Here is a 26,032-nt window from a genome sequence, read left to right on the forward strand (position 1 = left end):
AACACCAGCTGGTGGTGTCATTATTTTACAAAGTGCTTTTTTGTGTGTTGTCTGTTTTGATCTTCAAAAAGATAAGATAGATTTGGTGTGCCTTGGACCCATTTTGCAGATGAGAAAAATGAGGCTTGGGAAAGGAAGAGCATGAAGCAAAGGCCCAACAACTACTGAGTAGCTGAGCTAGAACTTCAGTCTGGGTCCCCAGACAAGTAGGTGACCTAGTATGCACTGGGCACACATGCATTGAAGGAAACCTCTCCTAAAAGTTTTGGCTGAACACCATTTCCGGCACATAGCCATTTCCTTATCATTTTCCCCTAGGAAATATCTCTCTCCCTCATACTTCCCCAAACTTCCTTTGAAGTCTTAGGGGACTTTTTTCTTGGTCATCCTTATAATGTAGAATGTTTGGTGCAAGTCTCCTCTCTCACTCCCTCACCCTTGGATGTGTGAATGTCTTCATGTATGGCTGTGTGTTGAACAATGGCAGACACACAATTGGAAGCATGAGTGTGGGGCTCCACACCAGGTGTCACTGCAGGTGTAAAAAGAAAAGAAGGAACCTAGGAGAACCTTGTGGTTCTCCAGCACGTGTTTCTGCTGCTTCTCAGAGCTTCAGCTCTGCTATGTCTGGGGCAGCTGAATCTGCTGCTGGAAGTGCCTGATATTGACCAACAAGCTGATTGGTCAAGATGAAGTAATTTGCATCCAATGTCTTACTTTCCTGAATATTATTTCACGGAGACACTGTCATTGCACATGTGTGAGGCTGGGGGATAGGGAAAGCAGGGGCAAACCCAGGAAAACATCACCCTAATTTTCCTGTAGATACTATAATTCACCCTTTCACATTTACCAGGGTGCTTTGTGGGCTTCCCAGGTGGTGTTAAGAGGTAAAGAACCCACCCACCAATGTAGGTGATGTGAAAGACACTGGTTTGATCCCTGGGAGGAGAGCATGGCAACCCACTCCAGTACTCTTGCCTGGAGAATCCTGTGAACAGAGGAGCGTGGTGGGCTACGATCCATAGAGTCGCAAAGAGTGAGACATGACCGAAGCGACTTAGCACAGCACAGCACAGCACAAAATACTTTGTAGGAGCCTCATTCTTTGGTCACCCCAGCCCCTGAAAACTTCCCACTGCTCTTGTTCTTCTCATCCTCGAAGCCTCTCTTCCTTGTCACATTTCTGCTCTTTGATTGCCCTGAATCCCAGGGTATATATGGACAAGGATGCAGGGTCAGTGTAGGAGGGAAGAGGAACTCATTTTCTTGCTTTATGACTCTACCCATATCTTTATCCTTAAATGTTAACAGTGCTCTCTATTCCTAACAGTTGCCTCACAGGAAACCTTACGTGTCATCTTCAGTCCGTGGTGTTTATAAACTGGAAGCCTAGCTCTGGAGTCTGGGTCCAAATCCCAACTCTCCAGTCTCTTAGTTCTGTATCTTGGACAAGTTATTTAATGCCTTGGGTTCCTTATCTATGGTCTTCCCTTGTGGCTCAGCTGGTAAAGAATCTGCCTGCAATGCTGGAGACCTGGGTTGATCCCTGGGTTGGGAAGATTCCTTAGAGAAGGGAAGGGCTCCCCACTCCAGTATTCTTGCCTGGGAAATCCCATGGACAGTGAAGCCTGGTAGGCTACAGTCCATGCGGTTGCAAAAGAGTCAGACACAACTTAGCAGCTAAACAACAACAATACTTTCTAAATTTTTCTGAAGCTGGTAGATAGTGCAAAATTTGCATGTACGCAGTACTATCCTTGAAATCTCTTCAGTGGCCTATGAATTGCACCATTTGGAATACTACTGATACTTTCTTTGTTAAGTGCCTGATGAAGGCTTTGGCTTGCATTTAGAGATATGGGAAGTATGTATCTTCAAACTTGAAAACTGCATTCAGCACCAAGAGATGTTGTCTCAGTGATAGCTCCGGGGAAGGTCTGAGACACCCAAGGGAGCAGAAGACTCTTCTTTTCATGCTTGTTCTGGGCACCACATTCAGGCTGAAATGCTGGGCAGAACTGCCTGCTGCTTATGTTACATAAATCACTCTCAGCTGTCACTCTCTAAACACGTGATAGCATTTTTAAGTTACCTATGTGTATGAGGTGGCTCCATTCTTGTGTAAACTGTAGGAGAGCCCACTGACCTGAGATCAGAACAGTACTGCCACAGCTACCAGGAGTCCTGAAGAACTCCCTGGCTCTGAAAGGACTGCTCAGGCCTCTGCTAGTGCAAATGATCTGCGGTTTTATGAAGCCCAGAAGGAAGCTGATGAGAATAATCAGTTATTTAATTGGTACCATTACCTTAATCTCTGTGGGCTGTTAACTGAGTAGAGACTACAGTGGGACTTTATTATTTCAACTGTGGGGACAGAGGGAGGGTTGCCAGATCCTCAGACCCTTCCTTTTCAGCCTTCATTGCAATATTCTCACCTTCAAGCTTTGTGTTCAAGTTCATGCTCATGTTCTGTAGAGATTTATCTCATGTCACACTCCCAGGCAGAATTCTTTATTTCACTGCCATTCGTTTAGAGAGTACATAAGAACTGGGGATTGAGATCACCTTCTGGATTGAGGTTCAGGAAGTTTCTGTTGTCAATATAGCACAGAAGCCCAGCCAATAAAGGTAAGTTAGGCATCAGTTTCCACATCCAGGAAACAGGTATTGGGTCTAAAAGGTGTTTCCTGTGTTCTCTTTTCCTTTCATTGCCCTTTTCTGTTTGGTTTCCATGAGAATCTATTTGGGGAAATCTGGCAAGTATTGGCATATTTGTTGCTGGTCCACTTGTTTCCTTGTGGCAGGAAGAGAAGGAGAAGGATATAGAAAGGAGAAAAGTAGGTTCTTAAAAAGCTGCTTTTAAGGATCGAATTAAATTCTGGAAAAATAGAATCATCTTTGACAGGGCTTTTTGCAACAAAATAAGAAAAGAGTTCTTTTGAAGGTCATCAAGCCAAAATCTGTTGTTCCTTGCACATTTCCAAATGTTTTTTTTCTTTTCCTCTCTCTCTGCTGGGCACCAAGTTCACATTCTGAGCTCATGACATTCAACTAATGGCTGTCTTGTGTCATTTGTTTCTCTTGCAGAGAGTGTCAAAAAACCCCCTCAAAGTCTGGAGAAAAATGACCTTTCAAGGTATATGAAGTCTATGGCCTGCCACGTGTTTTGGTCTCACTAACCTCTGCTGACTGAGATGCATGGCCCTGGGCCTGCAGGCAGTCCACTGATCATCAAACCTCTCAGCATGCATCAACTGTTCAGACTGGTCTTGGGACAAAAAGACCTTTCACGAGCCGGAGACCTCTTCTCCTTAGAGGACTCTGAGATTGAAGACAGCCTGACAGAAGCTTTGGAACAAATCAAAATCATTAGCTCATCTTCAGTAAGTAAACTAGCTTGTAGACTAGATCCCTGAAACAATCTATTCTGGAGCTAAATGATTGTACGTATTCTGGGGGAAAAGATCTTTGCAGAGGAAAGAGGAAGGACCACTCAGATCCGTCTCTCTTAACTCTGCCCTGTGGTTTAGTTGGCATCTAGGAAATAACACCAGGGAAGTCTTTGACTTGAGGGGGAGGGGGCAGTCAGACTACCTTTTGTCCATCCATGGAGACCAGAACCCTGGAAATTGCAGGCCAGAGTGGAATTTTCAAAAGGAAAAAAAAAAAGATTGTCTAAAGTTTGTTTCTGAATCCTTGAGATGAGAGGGAGCAAATCTGAGGAAAAGCAGACCCACAAAGCTGCACAAGAGCATCAGTAAACAAAGCAGGGTGTTGGGTGGGAGCTGAATAATGAAAGAAGGCAAGATGACACCTCCTGCCATGCAGGCAACACGAGAAAGGAGAACTGTCACTCTGCCGCCAGAAGTGACAGTTGCCCAGGGCTTAATAATGCTGATTCTGTTTACTTTCATATAATCTCCATTTTTTTAAACCTTCTCCTTGCTATTTTTTCTATACTCCCCCCATTTAATTCAACTCACCCATTATTAGACCCCAGTTGTGATCAGACAAATTTAAAATCTCCATCAACCCTCCTATTCTTTCACTTCTCCTCAATGTCAAGATTATGTATCCTGAAAGCACGTCTCAAAGAGACTGGATATAGAGTGCCCAAGGTGGCTTGATGTTGACCTTCTTGGTTGTGCTTAGAGATTGGTCCCATTTCAAAGGCCAAGACCACCTAGTATCCCCTTCCATCCTCTCAGCTTAACAGCTCTTCCCAACACTTGGCACAAACATGTGCCAGGCAAAGGAAGGAGACTGGACTTGAGCCATAAAATGCTGAATAGCAAATATGTACATATTTCAGAGATAACAGCTTTCTTCCATGTCATAATGAAAAGATGTTTAAAAGGCATAATAGCAACCAGTGCAGCTTCCTCCTCAAATCTGTCAGCATGTTCTCTTTTTGGCTGTCGTTCACATGCCAAGTCCCCCCAGTGACCAGTGAAGTCATTGCCTAAACAGTCTTCTTTTCTCAGGTATTGTCTTTGACAGCAATTATGTGTCCAGAAAATTAATCAACTTAGTCTGACTCAAAAAAAACAAAGCATTTCTCTGGTACATTTCCACTTTCTGAGTAGGATGTGCATGCTATTTCCAGCAACCCCTTCCTTCACATTCCTCTGGAAATAAATTGGCTGAATATACTACTGATTTCATCTAATAGAGAATATGTATATGCGTGTATATAAAAATACCTATCTGTATCTGTATTTCCCTGAAGCCTATTTCCACTAGAGGTCACTAGTGCCAGCAATTTCTTTTGTTTCTTCATGAGTTGCTTTGTCTCACAGATGACAAATTCAGAATTTTAGGACTGGTGAGTTCTATTATGTGTCCCCACTTTAACCATTAAGGCTGGTACCTCCTTTGTCTTTAAGAGCATTGTTCATCCTTTAAGCCCTCCGCTCAGCATCCCAACCAGACCAGTAGGTCTGGAGAGCGAGCAGTTCTGCGATCCTCATTTACTAACTTCTGTCACACCCTGTTTCTTCCATTCTCTGTCTGTACCAGGTGGCACAGTTGGTAAAGAATCCACCTGCCAATGCGGGAGACACAGGTTTGATCCCTGAGTTGGGAAGATCTCCTGGAGTAGGGAATGGCAACCCACTCCAGTATTCTTACCTGAAAAATCCCGTGGACAGAGAAGCCTGGTGGGCTATAGACCATGTAGTTGCAAAAAGTCAGACACGAACTGAGCACACACAGATACATACACAACTGTGGCACAGAGTAGATAAGTGGCAGAAAGAAAAGAGTCAGTTTTTTTAAGAGAGTTTTGATCATGCAGATCAATCTAGTTTCTAAATGCAGGGATCATGTTGATCAGTTTTTACGTTGCTCATTGATTCTACTTATAAATATGTCCCTGTTAGCATTCCTTCCCTCCTCCCTTCCTTTAAAAGCCAGGTCAAGTTTCATTGTTCCTGAAACAATTTCTAGTGTGTCTAGTTCTTAGTGATTGCTTCTTTCCAAAAAGACTTAATTACCCTTTTGCATCATAGTCCGTCCTTCTAGAAAGTCATCTATTCATACATCCTCAAGTGCGATCTCTACATGGGGGAATCCCAGATCTATGTTTTCAGCCTTCAGACCTCTTGCTAAACTTCAAGCTCATCCTAACTGATATCCATCACCTCAAATTCAATGTATCTAAATTAGAAGTTATCACCTTTCTTCCATTTGTACTACCTTTTTCCTAGATGTCCAGGTTTGAAACCTGGAGTCATTCCTGGCTTCTTTTTCTCACTCTCTCCTTTCCCTGTAAGTTCTGTAGCACTGCCTAAGAAATGCCTCTTCATCTGCTCCTTCTGTTCCTTCCCACTGCCATCACCTTGGCTTAGGCTCTCAAACCAATTATTCTCCCTGCCTTTGGCCTTGCCTTTCTCTAGTTCAATCTACTAACAATTACCAGCTTAAATTTCCCAAGCCAGATTTTGTTACATGTCTTTCCATTGTTCATGCCTTTTCCATGATGTCTCAGGGACTGTAACATTCAGTGACTAATACCAACAATTAGAGCCTTGAACTACAGTGCCTACTCTGTGGTTTCTTCTTGTAGCTGCATCCCATCCTTCCCTTATAACCAAGACCCACTAAATATTCCTTCTTAGACCTTTCCTAATGACCTTGCATTTCAGTAGTCAATTCCACCTCTCAGTTCAGTTCAGTCGCTCAGTTGTGTCCGACTCTTTGTGCGACCCTATGGACTGCAGCACACCAGGCCTCCCTATCCATCATCAATTCCCGGAGTTTACTCAAACTCATGTCCATTGAATCAGTGATGCCATTCAACCATCTCATCCTGTCATCCCCTTCTCCTCCCACCTTCAATCTTTCCCAGAAATAGGGTATTTTCAAATGAATCAGTTCCTCTTTATAAACATAAAACTGAAAGGGACCTTCTAAACTGTCTTTTCCAACTTCCTTCCAGCACAGAAATCCCTTCTTTAGGATTCTTGACAACCAGGTGGCCTCTCCTTCTATTTCTGCAATGATGAGAACATGCTAGGTTTCTGACTTTTTTTCCTGCTCCTCCATTTTCCTTCAGTAAATTATCCCTTTCCATTGCATGAACCCTTCGTTGATGGGATCTTGAATCAAAGTTCTCTACCTTGCCATTTACCAGGGAAGGGGGAAAGCAAGAGTGAGGGACACCTGACCCAAGATATGCTGATCAGATTTTCTCTCCCAGTGATTCTAGGAAAGAAATTAGTAAAGGGTGAGTTATTATGATGATGGTATTCCAAAGAGACAGTCCTCACTTTCTACACTTCTGTGACTACAGCTGCCTCAGTCATTGCCTTTCTAAAGCTAAGTACTACAAATTCCCCTTGAAATGTCAGTCTCCTCTTATCTTTTAATTATTTTATTTATTTTGCTTCAGTTATCCAGATTTTTTCTGCTGTTTATGATCAAAGAATCCTAACAAAGAGGTAGCTTGTTCTACTGTTGGAAGGTGAAATTGTTAGTATGTTCTTCCTTTTAGTCTAATAAAATCTCTCTCTTTATAAATATTTTCTGTCCATTATCCTTTAGTCTGGTCTCTGCCCTTAACAATCGAGAATTAAACCTCTGTTGCTACAAGAAGAACTTTAAACATGTGCAGGTAAGTATCAAGTCTCACCTCTGGCTTCTAGCTTCCCAGTTGACTATCCTTACTGTCCTTATATTTTCCCCTGACAAAGGAAGGCTCTGTAGCAGAGAAGAGTTACACCAGTCTCTGGTCTGAAAACACAATTTTGTCAGTACATGAGAAATGCTATTTAAATCATGCTGTCAGAAATATAAAATAGATGCTGGCTTAGTGATTTATAATGAAAAGTATAACTCAAGTCCATCAGAATTCTTGTGTGTTGCATGCTGTTATCACTGAGTCTGTTTACTCAGTCTGTCTCTGTTACTGACTAGGCTTCTTCCTCTTGTATTTTAACCTATATTTTAGCCCTACCTCCCTGAGATTGTATTTAACTCAACTGTAAAGTCACCCATGTACAGGTTGTGCCTTGGGTTAGCCTTCAGGGTTGTTTGTCTAATCCTCACAGGGCAACCTCTTTTCCAGATTCTTGGAGGCTGCCTCATTGTAGCTCCCAAAGATTGTCTACATTCTCAGCATTCTGGGTACCTTTCCCAGGAATCTTTTATATTTATTATTGTAATTTATCATTGCCTACTACTTGAACCGATTGTTTGAAATAGTTGCTGATACTAGTCAGATATTTTGTTTCTAAACCTTCTTTTTCATAGTAACATGGTGCAGTTGGCCACATTTATCCTGTGATATGCCAAGAACCTCAGGTTGAATCAAGACCTGAAATTAGATAACTTGAAAAAATGTTAAGTATATTATGTTACATTTTAAACCATTGAAATAATATTCTTGTCTCATTTTAGAATATCTATACCTGTGAAAAAACTATGATTCTGGGAATTTCCTGGTTGTCCAGTGGTTAGGACTCTGTACTTTCACTGTCAAGGGTCCAGGTTTGATCCCTACTCAGGGAACTAGAATACAACATGGTGAGTAATGTGGCCAAACTAAAGAAAAAAAAAACAACATGATTCTGTCCAGTACATTAATTATCATCCCCAGCTTTGCATAATCTAGACATTTAGCAAACAAGCCTTTAGTCCTTCCCCCAAAGTCACTCACAAAAGAATCGAACATCACTAGATTCTGCTCTGCAGTCCAGGCATCAGTTACTCCAAGACAGAACTAGAAACTATTTAATCTTTAGGCTTGCTTTGAGAAAATGATTTATTCAGAATTCTAAGTTCCCAAATATGCCTTTAAGTTTTATCTTTTCATTTCAAGTCCTTTCTGGAATCAGTTCAGTTCAGTTGCTGAGTCGTGTCCAACTCTTTGCGATCCCATGAATCGCAGCACAAAAGACCTCCTTGGCCGTCACCAACTCCTGGAGTTCACCCAAATTCACATCCGTCGAGTCAGTGATGCCATCCAGCCATCTCAACCTCTGTCGTCCCCTTCTCCTCCTGCACCCAGTCCCTCCCAGTGTCAGAGTTATTTCCAATGAGCCAACTCTTCGCACGAGGTGGCCAAGGTATTGGAGTTTCAGCTTCAGCATCAGTCCTTCCAATAAACACCCAGGACTGGTCTCCCTAAAGTCCATTCTAAAAATGGACTTGTTGGATCTCCTTGCAGTTCAAGGGACTCTCAAGAGTTTTCTCCAACACCACAGTTCAAAAGCATCAATTCTTCGGCGCTGAGCTTTCTTCACAGTCCAACTCTCACATCCATACATGACCACTGGAAAAACCATAGCCTTGACTAGACAGACCTTTGTTATCAAAGTAATATCTCTGCTTTTGAATATACTATCTAGGTTGGTCATAACTTTTCTTCCAAGGAGTAAGTGTCTTTTAATTTCATGGCTGCAATCACCATCTGCAGTCATTTTGGAGCCCCCCAAAATAAAGTCTGACACTGTTTCTACTCTTTCCCCATCTATTTCCCATGAAGAGATGGGACCAGATGCCATGATCTTCGTTTTCTGAATGTTGAGCTTTAAGCCAACTTTTTCACTCTCCTCTTTCACTTTCATCAAGAGGCTCTTTAGTTCCTCTTCACTTTCTGCCATAAGGGTAGTATCATCTGCATATCTGAGGTTATTGATATTTCTCCCGGCAATCTTGATTCCAGCTTGTCCTACTTCCAGTCCAGCGTTTCTCATGATGTACTCTGCATAGAAGTTAAATAAGCAGGGTGACAATATACAGCCTTGACACACTCCTTTTCCTATTTGGAACCAGTCTGTTGTTCCATGTCCAGTTCTGACTGTTGCTTCCTGACCTGCATATAGGTTTCTCAAGAGGCAGGTTAGGTGGTCTGGTATTCCCATCTCTTTCAGAATTTTCCACAGTTTATTGTGATCCACACAGTCAAAGGCTGTAAAATAGTCAATAAGGCGGAAATAGATGTTTTTCTGGAACTCTCTTGCTTTTTCCATGATCCAGTGGCTGTTGGCAATTTGATCTCTGGTTCCTCTGCCTTTTCTAAAACCAACCTGAACATCTGGAAGTTCACAGTTCATGTATTGCTGAAGCCTGGCTTGAAGAATTTTGAGCATTACTTTACTAGCATGTGAGATGAGTGCAATTGTGCAGTAGTTTGAGCATTCTTTGGCATTGCCTTTCTTTGGGATTGGAATGAAAATTGACCTTTTCCAGTCTTGTGGACACTGCTGAGTTTTCCAAATTTGCTGGCATATTGACTGCAGCACTTTCACAGCATCATCTTTCAGGATTTGAAATAACTGGAATTCCATCACCTCCACTAGCTTTGTTCATAGTGATGCTTTCTAAAGTCCACTTGACTTCATGTTCCAGGATGTCTGGCTCTAGGTGAGTGGTCACACCATTGTGATTATCTTGGTCATGAAGATCTTTTTTGTACAGTTCTGTGTATTCTTGCCACCTCTTCTTAATATCTTCTGCTTCTGTTAGGTCCATACCGTTTCTGTCCCTTATTGAGCCCATCTTTGCATGAAATGTTCCCTTGGTATCTCTAATTTTCTTGAAGACATCTCTAGTCTTTCCCATTCTGTTGTTTCCCTCTATTTCTTTGCTTTGATCACTGAGCAAGGCTTTCTTATCTCTCCTTGCTATTCTTTGGAACTCTGCATTCAAATGGGAATATCTTTCCTTTTCTCCTCTGCTTTTTGCTTCTCTTCTTTTCACAGCTATTTGTAAGGCCTCCTCAGACAGCCATTTGGCTTTTTTGCATTTCTTTTCCGTGGGGATGGTCTTGCTCCTTGTCTCCTGTACAATGTCACGAATCTCCATCCATAGTTCATCAGGCACTCTTATCTATCAGATATAATCCCTTGAATCTATTTCTCACTTCCACTGTATAATCATAAGGGATTTGATTTAGGTCATACCTGAATGGTCTAGTGGTTTTCCCTACTTTCTTCAATTTAAGTCTGAATTTGGCAATACGGAGTGCGTGATCTGAGCCACAGTCATCTCCCGGTCTTGTTTTTGCTGACTGTATAGACCTTCTCCATCTTTGGCTGCAAAGAATATAATCAGTCTGATTTTGGTGTTGACCATCTGGTGATGTCTATGTGTAGAGTCTTCTCTTGTGTTGTTGGAAGAGGGTGTTTGCTATGACCAGTGTGTTCTCTTGGCAAAACTCTGTTAGCCTTTGCCCTGCTTCATTCTGTACTCCAAGGCCAAATTTGCCTGTTACTCCAGGTGTTTCTTGACTTCCTACTTTGGCATTCCTGTCCCCTATAATAAAAAGGACATCTTTTTTGGGTGTTAGTTCTAAAAGGTCTTGTAAGTCTTCAAGAACCATTCAACTTCGGCTTCTTCGGTGTTACTGGTTGGGGCATAAGCTTGGATCATGGTGATATTGAATGGTTTGCCTTGGAAACAAACAGAGATCATTCTGTCATTTTTGAGATTACATCCAAGTACTGCATTTCGGACTCTTTTGTTGACCATGATGGCTACTCCATTTCTTCTGAGGGATTCCTGCCCTCAGTAGTAGACATAATGGTCATCTGAGTTAAATTCACCCATTACAGTCCATTTTAGTTCGCTGATTCCTAGAATGTCGACGTTCACTCTTGCCATCTCCTGTTTGACCACTTCCAATTTGCCTAGATTCATGGACCTAACATTCCAGGTTCCTATGCAATGTTGCTCTTTACAGCATCAGACCTTGCTTCTATCACCAGTCACATCCACAGCTGGGTATTGTTTTTGCTATGGCTCCATCCCTTCATTCTTTCTGGAGTTATTTCTCCACTGATCTGCAGTAGCATACTGGGCACCTACTGACCTGGGGAGTTCCCCTTTCAGTATCCTATCATTTTGCCTTTTCATACTGTTCATGGGGCTCTCAAGGCAAGAATACTGAAGTGGTTTGCCCTTCCCTTCTCCGGTGGACCATAGTCTGTCAGACCTCTCCACCATGTCTTGGGTGGCCCCACACAGCGTGGCTTAGTTTCACTGAGTTAGACAAGGCTGTGGTCCATGTGATCAGACTGGCTAGTTTTCTGTGATTATGGTTTCAGTGTGTCTGCCCTCTGATGCCCTCTCGCAACACCTATCATCTTACTTGGGTTCCTCTTACCTTGGACGTGGGGTATCTCTTCACGGCTGCTCCAGCAAAGTGCAGCCGCTGCTCCTTGGAGTAGCTCCTCTCGGCCCTCCTGCACCTGCACAGCCACCGCTTCTGGAATACCCTTACCTAATAATTCATTTCTTCTACTACTAGGCTCTCCTTCCAGATTCCTCAGGTCAGACTGTCTCCCTGTCCACTTAGCCTCTTCTCACACTCTCAACACCACCTTTCCTTTGATGCTCACTCATACCTAATCGATCTACCCACCTTCCAATTCTCTTCAATATTTTTAACAATAAAAAATGTTAAGTACACAAAAATCACCCAATTTAAGAAATTAAACAAAATTGTTGCCACCTGCATGTTTCTCTCTTCCCCTTCAATACTCCTCCCTTTCCTCTTTTAAGGTAACCAATATCCTGTTGTGGTATTTATCCATATGTGTTTTTATTTCTTTGCTACATATGCATGGCTCAAAAATGACTTATAGCATTGTAGTTCATGTTTTCAAACTTTATATAAATGATGTAATAAGGCTCAATATTATGTCCTTGGGGTTTATCTATGTCAGTGTGTGTAGTCCCAATTCATTTGTTTTCAGTGCAATAGAGTGTTCCATCACATGAACACAGTTTACTTACTCTAACCCTAACCCTAACCCCTAAACCCTAACCCTAACCCTAAACCCTAACCCTAAACCTATTCTAACAGTGCCACAGTGGACATTCTTATAATTAACAATTTTGGCAGCTGTGCTTAATATCTATTGTACACAATCAGTAGTGAAAAAACTAAATTTAGGGTTTCATATACTTTCAATTTTCTGATAAACCACCAAATTGCTCTCAAATATGGTTTCACCAATTTACACTCTGATCAGTCATGTTAAGAGTCTCAGTGGCTTTATCTCCTGATCAATACTTGTTTTTATCAGATTTTAAAAATTTCTGTCCGTTTAAGTGAAGCAGTGTCTGATTGATATTTAAACCTGCAGTACTTTCATTATTGATGAGTTTGACCAGTTTTTCATGTATTTATTTGCTATGTGCATTTAAATTTCCTTTTCGGTAAAGTACTTCCTTAAGCTTTGGGCTTTTTTTTTTTTTTTCATTTTTCTCTTGAGGTTTAAGAAGAATCTGTTCTTATTAATGTAAAGGGGGTTTTTCTGTATATCTTTCTATGAATCTTTGTCACTTTGTGCATGTTGGGCACCTCTTACTCAAGTACAGCTTGCCTTTTACTGTAACATCTTGATATCCAATAGGACAAGTACCCTCAAACTCTTTCTTTAAAACTTCTTTGATTCATTTCTGTTCTTTAATAATTTTGCATAAGCTTCTCAAGTTTCGTGAGTAATTCTGTCAGTATCTTGATTGGAATTTTATTATATCTATAGATTAATTTGAAGTAAATTAACAACTTTATGGTACTATTTTTTTTTATTTGTAGATACTGTGTATCTGTCCATTTATTTAGATCTTCTTCAATATCTTTAAATAAGGTTTTATGATTTTTTACTCAAGGATCTTGAGTCTTATATATCTTTTTAAAAATTTATAAATATTTTATATTTTTAACTGAAGTTATAAATGACCCTTTTAATAATTATATTTTCCAACTATTTTTGAGAGATTATAGCATAAATGACACTGTATAGTGATATTATGTCCAATAAACTCCCTCAACTCTCATTGCCTGTAATTTTTTCCATTTATTCAACAAATATTTATTAGGCACCTACTATGTGCTAGAGAATTCTATGCTGGGGACATAGGAGTAAACAAAACAGACAAAAATAAACCTGCTATCATAATATATTTAATTGGGTGAGACAGAAATAAAATAAATAAGGAAAATATATAGTATATAAGGAGAGGATAAGAAAATATGCAGAAAATAAAACAAAGAATGGGAACATAAGATTAGAGTTTTGAAAACTATTAAGTTGGGCAGACAAGACAGGCCATACTAAGAAGCTAACATTTAAGCAAAACTTGAAGGAGATGAAAGAGCATTACCTGTGGATAACTTCAGGAAATCATTTTGGGTAAAGGAACCATCAAATCAAAGGTCCTTAAGTTGAGGGCAGCCTAGAGTTTTTGAGGAACAAAAAAGTGGTCAGTGTGCTATTAGCAGAAGGAGCAAAGTGGGAAAATCATAGATGAGGTCAGAAGGGAAAGGCAGCTGGATCACTTAGGACCTTGGGCAGAGAGCTGGAGAATTCTGACACCAGAGGAGTAATACAACCTACCTTCACTTTTCCTGTTTTGAGAAGAGTCTGCTAAAAAGGCAAAAATGGAACAGGGAGGCCAATCAACATGCTTCACAATAGTCTGGATGTAAGAAACAACAGAGACTCTTGGAGTAAGAGAGGTGATTAGTGTTCCGATTCTGGGTATGTTTTGGAAATGGAGCAAACAAGATTCACTGATATGGGTATGACAGGTAAAAAGAGAAAGAGAGAAGGAGAGAAGTGGGGAGGGTTTGAAGATTTGGGGCCTGAAAAACTACAATGACACAATTGTTGTTAAGCAAAATAGAGAGGACTGGGAAGAACAGATCTGGGGGAGGGGTAGAAAGAATCAAGGGTTCTTCAGATACATAAAGTCTGAGCTGTCAGACATCCGAGTGGCAATAAAGTGTAGACAGCTGGGTGTATGCATCCGGAGGTGAGGAGAGAAGTCTGGGCAGGACATTTAATTTTGGAATTCATCAGCCTGGAGACTAGATAGGATCACCAAGGGAGTCAGTGCAGACAGAAAAGGAGCAAGTCCAAAGACCGAGCCTGGTGCTCAAACGTCAAGAAGATGATGAAGCAGGACAAATAAAGTTGTCTGGGAGAAAGGCTCAGAGAAGGAGGAAGGAAGTCAGAAGAGCCTGATGTCCTGAGAGCCAAGTGGAGACACTATCAAGGACAGGGTGATGCCAAACGCTGCCGATAGGTCTCGTGAGGTGGGGACTGAAAGCGGACCGTTACTCCAGCACAGGACGGTCACTGCGACTTGATAAACGCATTGCCGTTGGATAGAGAGGAGTAAAAGCTGGGTTGGAGTTAAAGACAGAATGGGAGGAGATTTGAAGAAAATGAACTGTGGACACTGCATTTTCCTCCTGAAAGGAGTAGGGAAATGGCGTGGTAATTAAGAAGAATAGGGAGTCCAAGAAAGGATTTTTTTAAAGAAGAGAGAAACACATTCTTTGAAACTTTTTTCATATACAGTCCTTATCTTAAAATAATGATGGCTTTATTTCTTCCTTTTCAATTCTTACGTCTTTTATTTGATTTCTCTGTCTCATCCTGACTAGCTCTCGAAAACAATGCTGAATAGAATGAGGATATTGGATATGCTTTTTTCCTTCTTTAAAAGGAGCTTTCTAAATTTTCAGTGTAAGTATAATGTTTGCTCCAGGCTTTTGGTTAACGCCTTTTGTCAGATTAAAAAGGTTTCCTTTTATTCCTGTTTTTCTAAGAATTGTTAAAGTTTATTAACTGCTTCTTCTGCTCTTTTAAGATAATCCTGTTTTCCCTTTTAATTTCTTAATGTGGTGAACTGCAATAATAGATTTTAAAATATAATACCATTGTCGCACTCCTAGGATAAACTTCTAGGAGTTGGTGGCTCAGATAGTAAAGAATCTGCCCACACTGCAGGAGACCTGGGTTCAATTCCTAGGTTGGGAAGATTCCCTGGAGAAGAGAATGGCAACCCACTCCAGTATTCATGCCTGGGAAATCCCATGGACAGAGGAGCCTGGCAGATTCCTACAGTCCATGGGTTCACAAAGTTAGATGGTTTTTCCAGTGGTCATGTATGGATGTGAGAGTTGGACTGTGAAGAAAGCTGAGCGCCGAAGAATTGATGCTTTTGAACTGTGGTGTTGGAGAAGACTCTTGAGAGTCCCTTGGACTGCAAGGAGATCCAACCAGTCCACTCTAAAGGAGATCAGCCCTGGGATTTCCTTGGAAGGAATGATGCTAAAGCTGAAACTCCAGTACTTTGGCCACCTCATGAGAAGAGTTGACTCATTGTAAAAGACTGATGCTGGGAGGGTTTGGGGGCAGGAGGAGAAGGGGACGACAGAGGATAAGGTATCACTGACTCGATGGACGTGAGTCTGAGTGAACTCCGGGAGTTGGTGATGGACAGGGAGGCCTGGCATACTGGGATTCATGGGGTCTCAAAGAGTCAGACACGACTGAGCGACTGAACTGAACTGATCTGAGGGACTAACACTTTTTTGGAACAGTAAGTTTGGCCTATAATTACCCTCTCTTCTACTAAATTTACCTGGCTTTGATATCAAGGTACAAATACTAGTCTCATAAAATGAATTGGGAAATGTCTCACATTTCTATGATTTATAACAATTTTATCAGATGGTGATGATCTATTTCTTGATCCCATCAGTTCAGTTCAGTCACTCAGTCATGTCCAACACTTTCCAGCCCCATGGACTGCAGCATGCCAGGCTTCCCTGTCCATCACCAACTCCTGGAGCTTGCTCAAACTCATGTCCATCAAGTTGGTGATGCCATTCAACCATCTCGTCCTCTGTCGTCCCCTTCTCCTCCTGCCTTCAATCTTTTCCAAGATCAGGGTCTTTTCCAATGAGTCAGTTCTTCGGATAAGGTGGCCAAAGTATTGGAGTTTCAGCTTCAGTATCAGTCCTTCCAATGAGTATTCAGGACTGATTTCCTTTAGAAAGTGATAAAATCCTCTGGTACCATGAAGTTTTTTGTTTTGGTTGGGTTTTGTTTTTTATTTTTTTTTGGTAGATTTTTAAGGTATTTATTCAATTTCTTTGAAGGAAATTAAAGAATTTTTGCTTCAGTCACTTTTGGTAAAATATAATTTCTAGAAAATTGTACATTTTCTCTGAGTTTTCAAATTTATTGGCATAAAACTGTATTATTCTTATATTTTGTATTTGACTGCATCTGTATTTAAATGCTCTTTTTCACTATTGTCTTTCATCAAAATTTTCAGAGTTTTGTTTTTTTATAGCTTTTAGCTTATTAATCATCTGTAGGATCTTTTTTTCTGACTAACTTCTTTTTTAGTGCTTATGATTTTCCTTTTTGTTCTTTCTTGGGTTGTATTCTGCTTTTTTCTCCCAACCTCTTCAGGATTTTTTTTTTTTTACTGTCTTATTTTTTTAATATAAGCACTTAAGTCCACAAATTTCTTGTTAAGTACTACTTAGTTTCATCTTACAAGTTTTTGAGACATAATATTTTTTTATGAATTCTAAATTTTTATTTTGATTGTGGTTTCCTCTTTGTCACATAAATTAGAAGTTTGTGCTTTAATTCCTCAGAGAATATTTGTAATCTTCTGTTGAGTTAAAATCTAACCGCACTGTAGTCAAAGAATGTGAACTGCATGATACCAATTGTTTGGAAATGGTTGATTTGCTTTGTAGCATAGTTTATGGCTTATTTGTGTACATAATAATAGCTAATGCTTAAGTAGCACTTGCTTTGTTCCAGGAACCCTTCTAATAGCTTGTTGTTGTTTTAGTAGTTGCTCAGTCGTGTCTGACTCTGTAGCCTGCCAGGCTCCCCTGTCCATGGGATTTCCCAGGCAAGAATACTGGAATGGGTTGTCATTTCCTCCTCCAGGGCACCTTCCTGAGCCAGAGTCTCCTGTGTCTCCTGCATTGCAGGCGGCTTCTTTACCCACTGAGCCACGGGGGAAGCCCAGAAGTGTGAAAGTGCTAGTCTGAAAGAAATTGCAAAGACATGAATTCATGTCATGCATAAGATTTTCTTTAAGGCATGATATAATTCAAAACTGAATGGCAAATTTTTCTCTTTCTTCATAATGGTAGGTCTTATAATTGACACTATTTTTACATTTGATAAATTACAATGAATTTGTCTAAAGTTATGTAATAGCTCTATTTTCCTATTATCACAAGGAACTTGCAATGCTTTCATGTCCATCTTACATATTCTTAAGCAGCACTTTTATGCTACCTTGTTTAATGCCCTCAAAACTATTCTTTAAAATTACTGATTGTTTTGTTTTTTGTTTTTTAATTCAGCCAAAGCTTATTTTGAGTACTTAATGTTCTTTGGTGGCATCACTGACTCGATGGACGTGAGTCTGAGTGAACTCCGGGAGTTGGTGATGGACAGGGAGGCCTGGCGTGCTGTGATTCATGGGGTCACAGAGAGTCGGGCACAACTGACCGACTGAACTGAACTGAATTGAATGTTCTTTGGAAGGGATGATGCTAAAGCTGAAACTCCAGTACTTTGGCCACCTCATGCGAAGAGTTGACTCACTGGAAAAGACTGATGCTGGGAGGGATTGGAGGCAGGAGAAGGGGACGACCGAGGATGAGATGGCTGGATGGCATTACCGACTCGATGGACCTGAGTTTGAGTGAACTCCGGGAGTTGGTGATGGACAGGGAGGCCAGGCGTGCTGCGATTCATGGGGTTGAAAAGAGTTGGACACGACTGAGTGACTGAAGTAAACTGAACTGAATGTTTCCTTGTTTCTTTTCTCACAATTCCTTTTTAAAAAATTGTTTTCTTCTTTTTGACTTCTGAATCCAAATTCCTACTTTCTGAAGTATACATTTTGAAGTCCCCTCAGTGAAGGTCTGTTCTCAATGTTTTTCTGTTTTCTAGACTTTTTGTCTTCATTTTGCCTTTAATTTTGAATAATTTTCTGGATATACATTTCTAGATGGCTAGCCTTTTATTCCTTGGTAATCTCTACTATTGCTGTTTGGAAATATTCTGTCAATTTAATTGTCATTCCTTTATGCATAGTCTACTTTTTTCTATTTTAATATTTTCCTTGTATCTTTTTGATGTTATAGGTTTTTACTAGTATGTGTCTAAATGTGGTTGTATTTGTATATTTCTACTTAATCATTTCGTGACTTTGAGTTTATGCCTTTTATCAAATTTTGAAAGTTCTTAAATATTATATCAAATATTACCTTTTCCATTTAATCTCTCCTTCTGGAAATCCCATTTAATTACCTATTTATGCATCTCAAAAATATATTTTGAGTACCTATTATCTTCCAGCAATATTTTAGATGTTGGGAATATAATGGCAAATAAAGCAGACAACAAACATTGCCCTCATATCCTTTATACACTATTCCATCCTCCATCTCTCTCTTTCTTTTTAATTGTGGTATATTTGACATGTGCTGGTGATAGTGGTTTAGTTGCTGTGTCTGACTCTTGTGATCCCATGGACTGTAGTCCGCCAGGCTCCTCTGTCCATGGGATTCTTCAGGCAAGAATGCTGGAGTGGGTTGCCATTAACATTATGTTATTTTCAGGTGTAGAACATGATGATTTGATATTTGTATATATTTCAAAATGGTTGCCACAATAGGTCAACATCCATCACCATCAAAGTTACAAATTTTTTCCCTTATGATGATAGTTAATAATATTATATTGCATATTTGAAAGTTGCTAAGAGAGTGAATCTTAAAGGTTCTCATCACAGGAAAAAAAAATATTTTGTAATTCTATGTCTCTTGATCTTTTGTATTTTCCATTTCTACAGAATATACATTGTTTGTTTGGTTTGTTTCCTTGGTTCTACATTCCAATCCATTCAGTCTTTTTGAGGTGGAATTTAGCTTACATCCAAATTTCATTTGGTTTCCATTCTAAGTTTCGTTTGGTTCTTTTTGGCCTCTTTCAGATCCTTTTTAAAGTGACTTGCTCTTCTTCCATAAAAATAATTTTTCTTTATACACTGAATAATTCTGAACATATAATTGCATAACTTATATATGCAATTGAGATCAACAATTTTATTACCTGAAATTTTTTAATTTTTGCTCTAAATTTCATCTGTTGATATGCTTATAATGGCCTATTTCCTTGAGTGTTTTATTAATTTATGTTTTTCACTTGTGTTTAAATAAAGATTTCACTTGTGTGAATACTCAGTGGCTTGAGGGTTGAGTGTTTCATCCCTCAAAGTCATTTTATATTTGCTTCTGCTGGGACAGCATTTGGTTTTGTTGTTATTGTTAGTGTATTGACTTTGGAGATTCTTGGAATGATAAATAAGGTTGTGTATAGGTGTGGTTTTTTTTAAGTGGAAAGAGTGATGCAAATATAAAGGATTATTAGCATGGATGCCAATGTGGAATGTGACTATGAGAGGAGAGAAACTATGTGGTCTTTTTTTGTGCTATTATTCAGTGGTTGTACAAAAATGTATATATTGCAACCATAGAAGGAAACATTTATAACTCTCTGTAAGTTATAAACCCAAGACTGTCTGTTATATATATAAACCCAAGGTTCTGGTATCCTTAAGAGAAGTAATAAAAATAGTAATAGCTAACCTTTATCTAATCTTAGTATGTGCCAGGTATTATTGTAAATCCTTTCTTGTATGTTACCTCATTTAATCCCCACAACAGCCATAGGAGGTAAATATTAATAATATTCCAGTTTTAAGGATTAGGCAACTGAGTTACACAGAGATAGGTGGTTGCCCAAGACTGAGCAGGCACACAGGCAGAGCTGATAAAAGCAGAACATAGCTTTGAACTGGGCAGTCTGACCCAAGAGCCCATGCTCTTAACCACTATTTACACTTCTCCAAAGGAGGGCCCATCTTCTGCCATAAGATGCCTGCCTTCTTCTCACTCAAACCTCTACTTCCACGCCAAATCCACTCTTCCCATCATGACCATTTTATTTCCAATGTTCCACCTTCCCTTTTGCCAGTGGGCCATTCCTTGAAGACTGCTTACAGTACAGAGCAGGGAGACTAGAAGGTTAACGGATGCTGATGTGGGGGTGTAGTGTCTGTGCCGAATGGGAGTGATCCATTCTGATAAACAGACCTGGAGCAGCGCACTGCGTGGCTTTTTCATTGTCTTTCTCCTCTATTTGACATACCTACCACTTTAGGATAAATTACTTTAAAATTGACAATGACCAGGTCACTGGGAGAATGAATCTCTAAACTCAGCTTGATGAGTTATTAAATAGATATGGTCCTTGAAAGATATTCATTTTAATATGCATGGGTACTCACTGAAGGCTGAACTCAAACATAAACACATACATATGTACACATATATATTTCATAGGAAAAGGGTGTTTCCTGGAATATGAATCAGGAAAACCTAATTTCAAAGCCAATTCATCACCAAAAAATTTAAACTATTCAATTACATCATTAAAGAATTAAAAAGGGTTTTTCTTTAAAAAAAACTTTTTTTTTTTGGTCTTTTTTAGTAACTGCTGAAGGAAGCAGTTAACCACTAATTCAGGTTTTCCCTTTTATTGGAGGAAATTTCCTTTTTAGGGAATAAATTTTTCTTCATGTCATACATAGGAATTTGAATATATAAAGTTTCCAGCTGAAAAATCTCTTTACTTTTTTAGTTAAGGGGTATGGAATAAGAAATTATTAGCTTTAAGATGTTCGCAATAATAAGTTTCCTAACTGGTTCACCTATGCATAATATATTAACATATCAGCTGAATTTACAACCACTGTGAAGCAATTTATCCTTATAATGGCTGCTTAACTTTGCTTGTTAGAAATGTTAGAATATATGCCTTCAGCTCAACAATCTCACTGACACTATTCTGCAATCCCAGCCTCATTCCAAGGCACCTTTTTCAGAATTCCTTAATAATCCAGCACTCTCTTAGCATGGAATTGATTAGATCTTTGTGTTCATGAACCCAGACACATACATATGCCATATACTTTCAGTAAATTGCATCTTTAACTTTTACTGAGGCTTGTTTCACCCAAGTGAAATTCTCTTTGCTATTTATTGTTAAATGATTGTTTAGGCATGGTTTGCTGTGTTTCTCAATGTCATCTATATAAATTCTGTTGTAACTGAGTCCCAGGGACCTGATTTAAAATGACTGTTCCAAGGGAGAAACAAAATCTTGGGTGAGCCCATTTCCTTTGTCCAAGGACAGTTTTGGCAGACAGACGTGGCTATGAGCCAGCAGCTGAGAAAATGAGTGTCTTTGTCCTAGCAGGAGATTTGGACAATGTAGCATAATCTTCGATACAGTCTACCCCGGCACCATTTGAATTCATTTGCTTTATGTAATAGTTTCATCCCATGTGGACACAGCTTTTCGGAGATGCTGACTGATCTCTACCACTCCAGTTTGTATCAAGGATGCAGTTGGTACTCATCATCTCAGTGCTGGCTGAATAATTGTTCTTCTGGGCTTTCCAGATGGTGGTCGTGGTAAAGAATCCACCTGCCAATGCAGAAGACTCAGGTTCGATCCCTGAGTCAGGAAGATCTCCTAGAGGAGGAAATGGCAACCCACTCCAGTATTCTTGCCTGGAGAATTTCACTGGACAGAGGAGCCTGGCAGGCTACAGTCCAAGGGGCCACAAAAAGTCAGACATGACTGAGCACAGCAGAGCACAAAGATGTCCACATTCTAAACCTCAGAACCTGTGAATTTTATCTTATATGGCAAAAGGGATTTTTCAGATGTAATACATTTTAGGGAAGATACATTCTAGGATGTAATACATATAGGGAAGCAAGAAAGAGGCAGAAGAAGGAGATAGAATCAGGCAAGCAGAGTTTGGAGTGATGTACTTTGAAGACAGAGGCTCATGAAGGCCATGAGTCAAGGAATTCAGATAACCTGTAGAAGAAAGAAAAGGGGATTTTTCTCCTCAGAGCCTCCAAGGGGGAACTGTCACTGCTTTAGCCCAGTAAGACTCATTTGCAACTTTTTTACCTCCAGAACTGTAAGAAAATTAATATGTCAATACAAATTCTTGAGCTTCTAAATATGTGATAATTTATTACAGCAGCAACAAGAAAATTAATATGGTCTTCCTCCTCTATCTCCTATTCTAGATTTTCCTCACCTTCAGCTAGCACTTCTGCTGATTTAAGCCGCTTCCTAGTTGGGTGGCTCAGATGCTTCTTCCTGAGGGATCTGAGACCCTGGTGTCCATGCCCTTCTCAGGTTGTGACTGCTCCATTGTCCATTTACATCAACGTTGGTCAAGGCAGTGCCTATAGATGCCCCTATCGTGCAGCAGCCACCCAGCTTCCTCCTGCTGCTGTAGTCAGTTACCTTCGCCAGGATGGTGACTCCCTTTGTTTTCTGCCGGTCTCTTGTCATGGAAGCCTGGAGCGACTGGGTTCCCAGGCTTGTGTATTCTGTAGGTGTGTGTGCGTGCTATGTCGCTCCAGTCATGTCCGACTCTGTGCGACCCCAGGGGCTGGGGCTGGTGAGGCTCCTCTGTCCATGGGATTCCCCAGGCAAGAACACTTGAGTGGGTTGCCATGTTCTCCTCCGGGGGATCTTCTCAACCCGGGGATTGAATCCACACCTCTTACGTCTCCTGCATTGGCAGATGGGTTCTTTACCGCTACTGCCACCTGGGAATCCCTGTGTCTTCTGCCTATAGTGAATTTATCACCATGCCACACAGTCATCATTTTAGTATGTTTATATATATTACTTGTTGGGGAATTGTGGCCCATCCTTATAGAGTATTTGGCTGAGTTGCTCCTTCAAAAGCTTGTTCTATAGATCTATTAATCCGGCAGTTTCAGAGTAGAGGAGGAGAGGTTATGATACGCAAAAGTGAAGTCGCTCAGTTGTGTCCAACTCTTTGTGACCCCATGGACTGTAGCCTACCAGGCTCTTCCCTCCATGGGATTCTCCAGGCAAGAGTACTGGAGTGGGTTGCCATTTCCTTCTCCAGGGGATCTTCCCTGACCCAGGGATCGAACCCTGGTCTCTAGCATTCCAGGCAGATGCTTTAACCTCTGAGCCACCAGGGTGAATTCCATGATCATGTGCCTACTGCTGGAGCTCCCTGCTGTAAAGTGGTTCTTTGGTCCAACATAATGTTCATGGACTCCTGTGTCAGCAAATCACATACTCTGTGATCCCCTAAACAGTGATTGAGGCTGAAGATCTGTGGGCAGGGAAGACGAACTCAAACCCTGATTACATGTAAATTCTACATGATACAAATTGACGTCTTTTTAAATTTATTTTTAGTTGGAGGATAATTGCTTTATTGTGTTGGCTTCTACCATATATCAACATGAATCAGTCATAGATATATGTATGTCTGATCCCCCTTGAACCTCCCTCTTCCCTCCCACCGCATCCTACCCCAGATTGATGTCTTTTTCAGAGTGGAAAGATCTGAGGTAAAAAAAAATTGCCATCAAATCACTGATTGGCCTCCTCGAGGGACAGTGCCATTTTGGGAGCTCAGCATTGACCTATGTTGCTAGCAGACTGCACACTTAAGCAATGACAATAATAACAAGACCAACCTTGGGGAGGAGGATCTTATGCTGTTGGGTGGTGCTAGCTTATAGCCCTCACAGCAAGGCTACTCCATCTATGCAGCTATTGGAGCACACTGTAGTGGCTATGATAAAACTGATGTCGTCTGGTTAAGCCATTCTATATGCTTGTTTTTAGTGCCTCTTTGGTGGTTAATGCTCTCATGGGCATTAACATGGGATAAAAAAGATCTCTATACTTTGTGCCAAATCCTATGTATCAAACTACATGTTTCTAACTCAGTGTTCCTTATCTCTGATCTCCCAATCTTCCTTCTTCCAGGTCCTTGGCCATTCAGCCAAGACATCTCCTACCACTTATGATTCTTAGCTCTTACCTTTGCGTTCCTTTTCCCATATAAAGTTAATGACCAAGTACACAGCCTGAAACTGTGTCCGTTGGGAGAATTTTCTCTTACTGTTTTCTTTCAAGGGCCACGTCTAAGTAGGTCTATACTCTTAACAGCAGTCAAATTTTGACTTGTATCCACATATTGAGCCAATCCATCAGTAATCCAAGTTCAGATATTTTCCTACTCTTCTGGCAAATCATAAGGGAACCTCCCATAGGACTGTTGGTGTGTCCTGGGGGTAAGGTCATTTCTATAGTAGTAGATGACATAGGGGTCTGGGCCACCTGTTCACACAGCTTATTTGTGCCTTCTGGCCTTGTTTGTAGCTAATCCAAGATGTGCCACTTTCTGGCAAAATAACTGAACTCCAAAAGTTAAGAAAAAACAAAATCATAGTATAAAATAATATGTGACATATTAAAACCAAATATATCTATCCTATCATTTCATCTAAATGGTCAAATTTGACTCTTATAAGAAAAAGATTTTTAGATGGGATCACATGGCAAAATCTAGCAAATGCGAAACATATATTTAATAAAATGATTTAGAAAATATGAAACTAAAAAGTTGATAAATAATAATTTACTTGGTTAAGTAAAATATATGTTAGTAATTCAAATAAAAGCAAATCCTTTTTATGTTTACAGCAAAACCACACCACATATTCAACTCTAGTGAGGTTATTATTATCTTTTTGTACCATGACAAATTACCAAATAAGTCACATAAAATGGCACTTTCCGATAGAAAATCAACACCTAGTCAAAATTAATCCTCTTTGCTGAAAATTCTGAGAAGCAATTTGTCCACATATTTGCTAAAGCAAGGCCCTCTCTTCCCAAATGAGTATATGTGAACTCTATATGTATTCCCCCCCATGTTTAAATTGTTGTTTATGATAGAATGATTTGGAATCATATGATGATCAAGTACTATCTTCTTATTTTTGTATAACCTATATGCCAGGCATATATTCAGCTATTAAGAAGCACTGAATAATGACTACTAAATTGTTTTCCACCAAGTTAACAGCTCTTGAGTTGATATAAATAAATGTGAAAGTCTGTAAATTTTTTTTAAAATAAAAATAAAATAAGCAAATGATGCTAAGCGAATGCAAATCAAAAGAAACAGAAAGCATGATATTTATATCAGCCAAGGAAACATGTATTCCAAAAACATTAAATGAGATAAGAAAGGCAATTTTACTACAAAGGATTTGATTCACAAATTATAAAGATTAAGAATATCTACACATCTAATTATGTAGCAACAATATTCATAAAACAAAAACTTTAGGAAACACCAGCAAAAAAAAACAGATAAGATACATTAGTTGTAGGAAATTTTAATTCATTTCTCTTGGGCCATAATACATGAAAGTAAAAACAAATTAAGTAAGGTTATAAATAAGCAAAATCTTTTTTCAAAATTGTCATAAAGTTGTTATGAAACTTCACAAAGATAAAGACCAATCCCTCAAATATTGATGTGAAACTTTTAATAAAACATTAATAAATCAAACCCAGTAGCACATTAAAAAATTAATTTCCCAGAATCCAATGGGATGTATTCCAGGAATGAGAATATAACTGACATTAAGATATTTGTTTCTATAATCTGTCATATTAACAGATCTAAGGGCAAAAATAATTTGATATATCTATAAATTCTAAAAAGGTACTTAATGATATTCACCATCCATTCTGATTAAAAGATAAATTTAATAAGATAGGAATAGATTGATAAT

General features: G+C 39.7%; 1 protein-coding gene across 14 annotated transcripts in view; it reads left to right on the top strand.

Annotated features, from left to right (window-relative positions):
* VEPH1 (ventricular zone expressed PH domain containing 1) overlaps positions 1–26,032 on the top strand; it is a 384,254-nt gene that overhangs the window by 5,689 nt on the left and 352,533 nt on the right. For all 14 annotated transcript variants that reach the window (XM_069561395.1, XM_069561331.1, XM_069561307.1 and 11 more), the window contains exon 2: positions 3,091–3,386. In XM_069561395.1, the coding sequence (XP_069417496.1) occupies positions 3,198–3,386 (189 nt within the window). In that variant the 5' untranslated portion in view covers positions 3,091–3,197. The remainder of the gene's footprint in view (positions 1–3,090; positions 3,387–26,032) is intronic.

This window comes from Ovis canadensis, chromosome 1 (genome assembly GCF_042477335.2).
Source record: "Ovis canadensis isolate MfBH-ARS-UI-01 breed Bighorn chromosome 1, ARS-UI_OviCan_v2, whole genome shotgun sequence".
Classification (NCBI taxonomy): domain Eukaryota; kingdom Metazoa; phylum Chordata; class Mammalia; order Artiodactyla; family Bovidae; genus Ovis; species Ovis canadensis.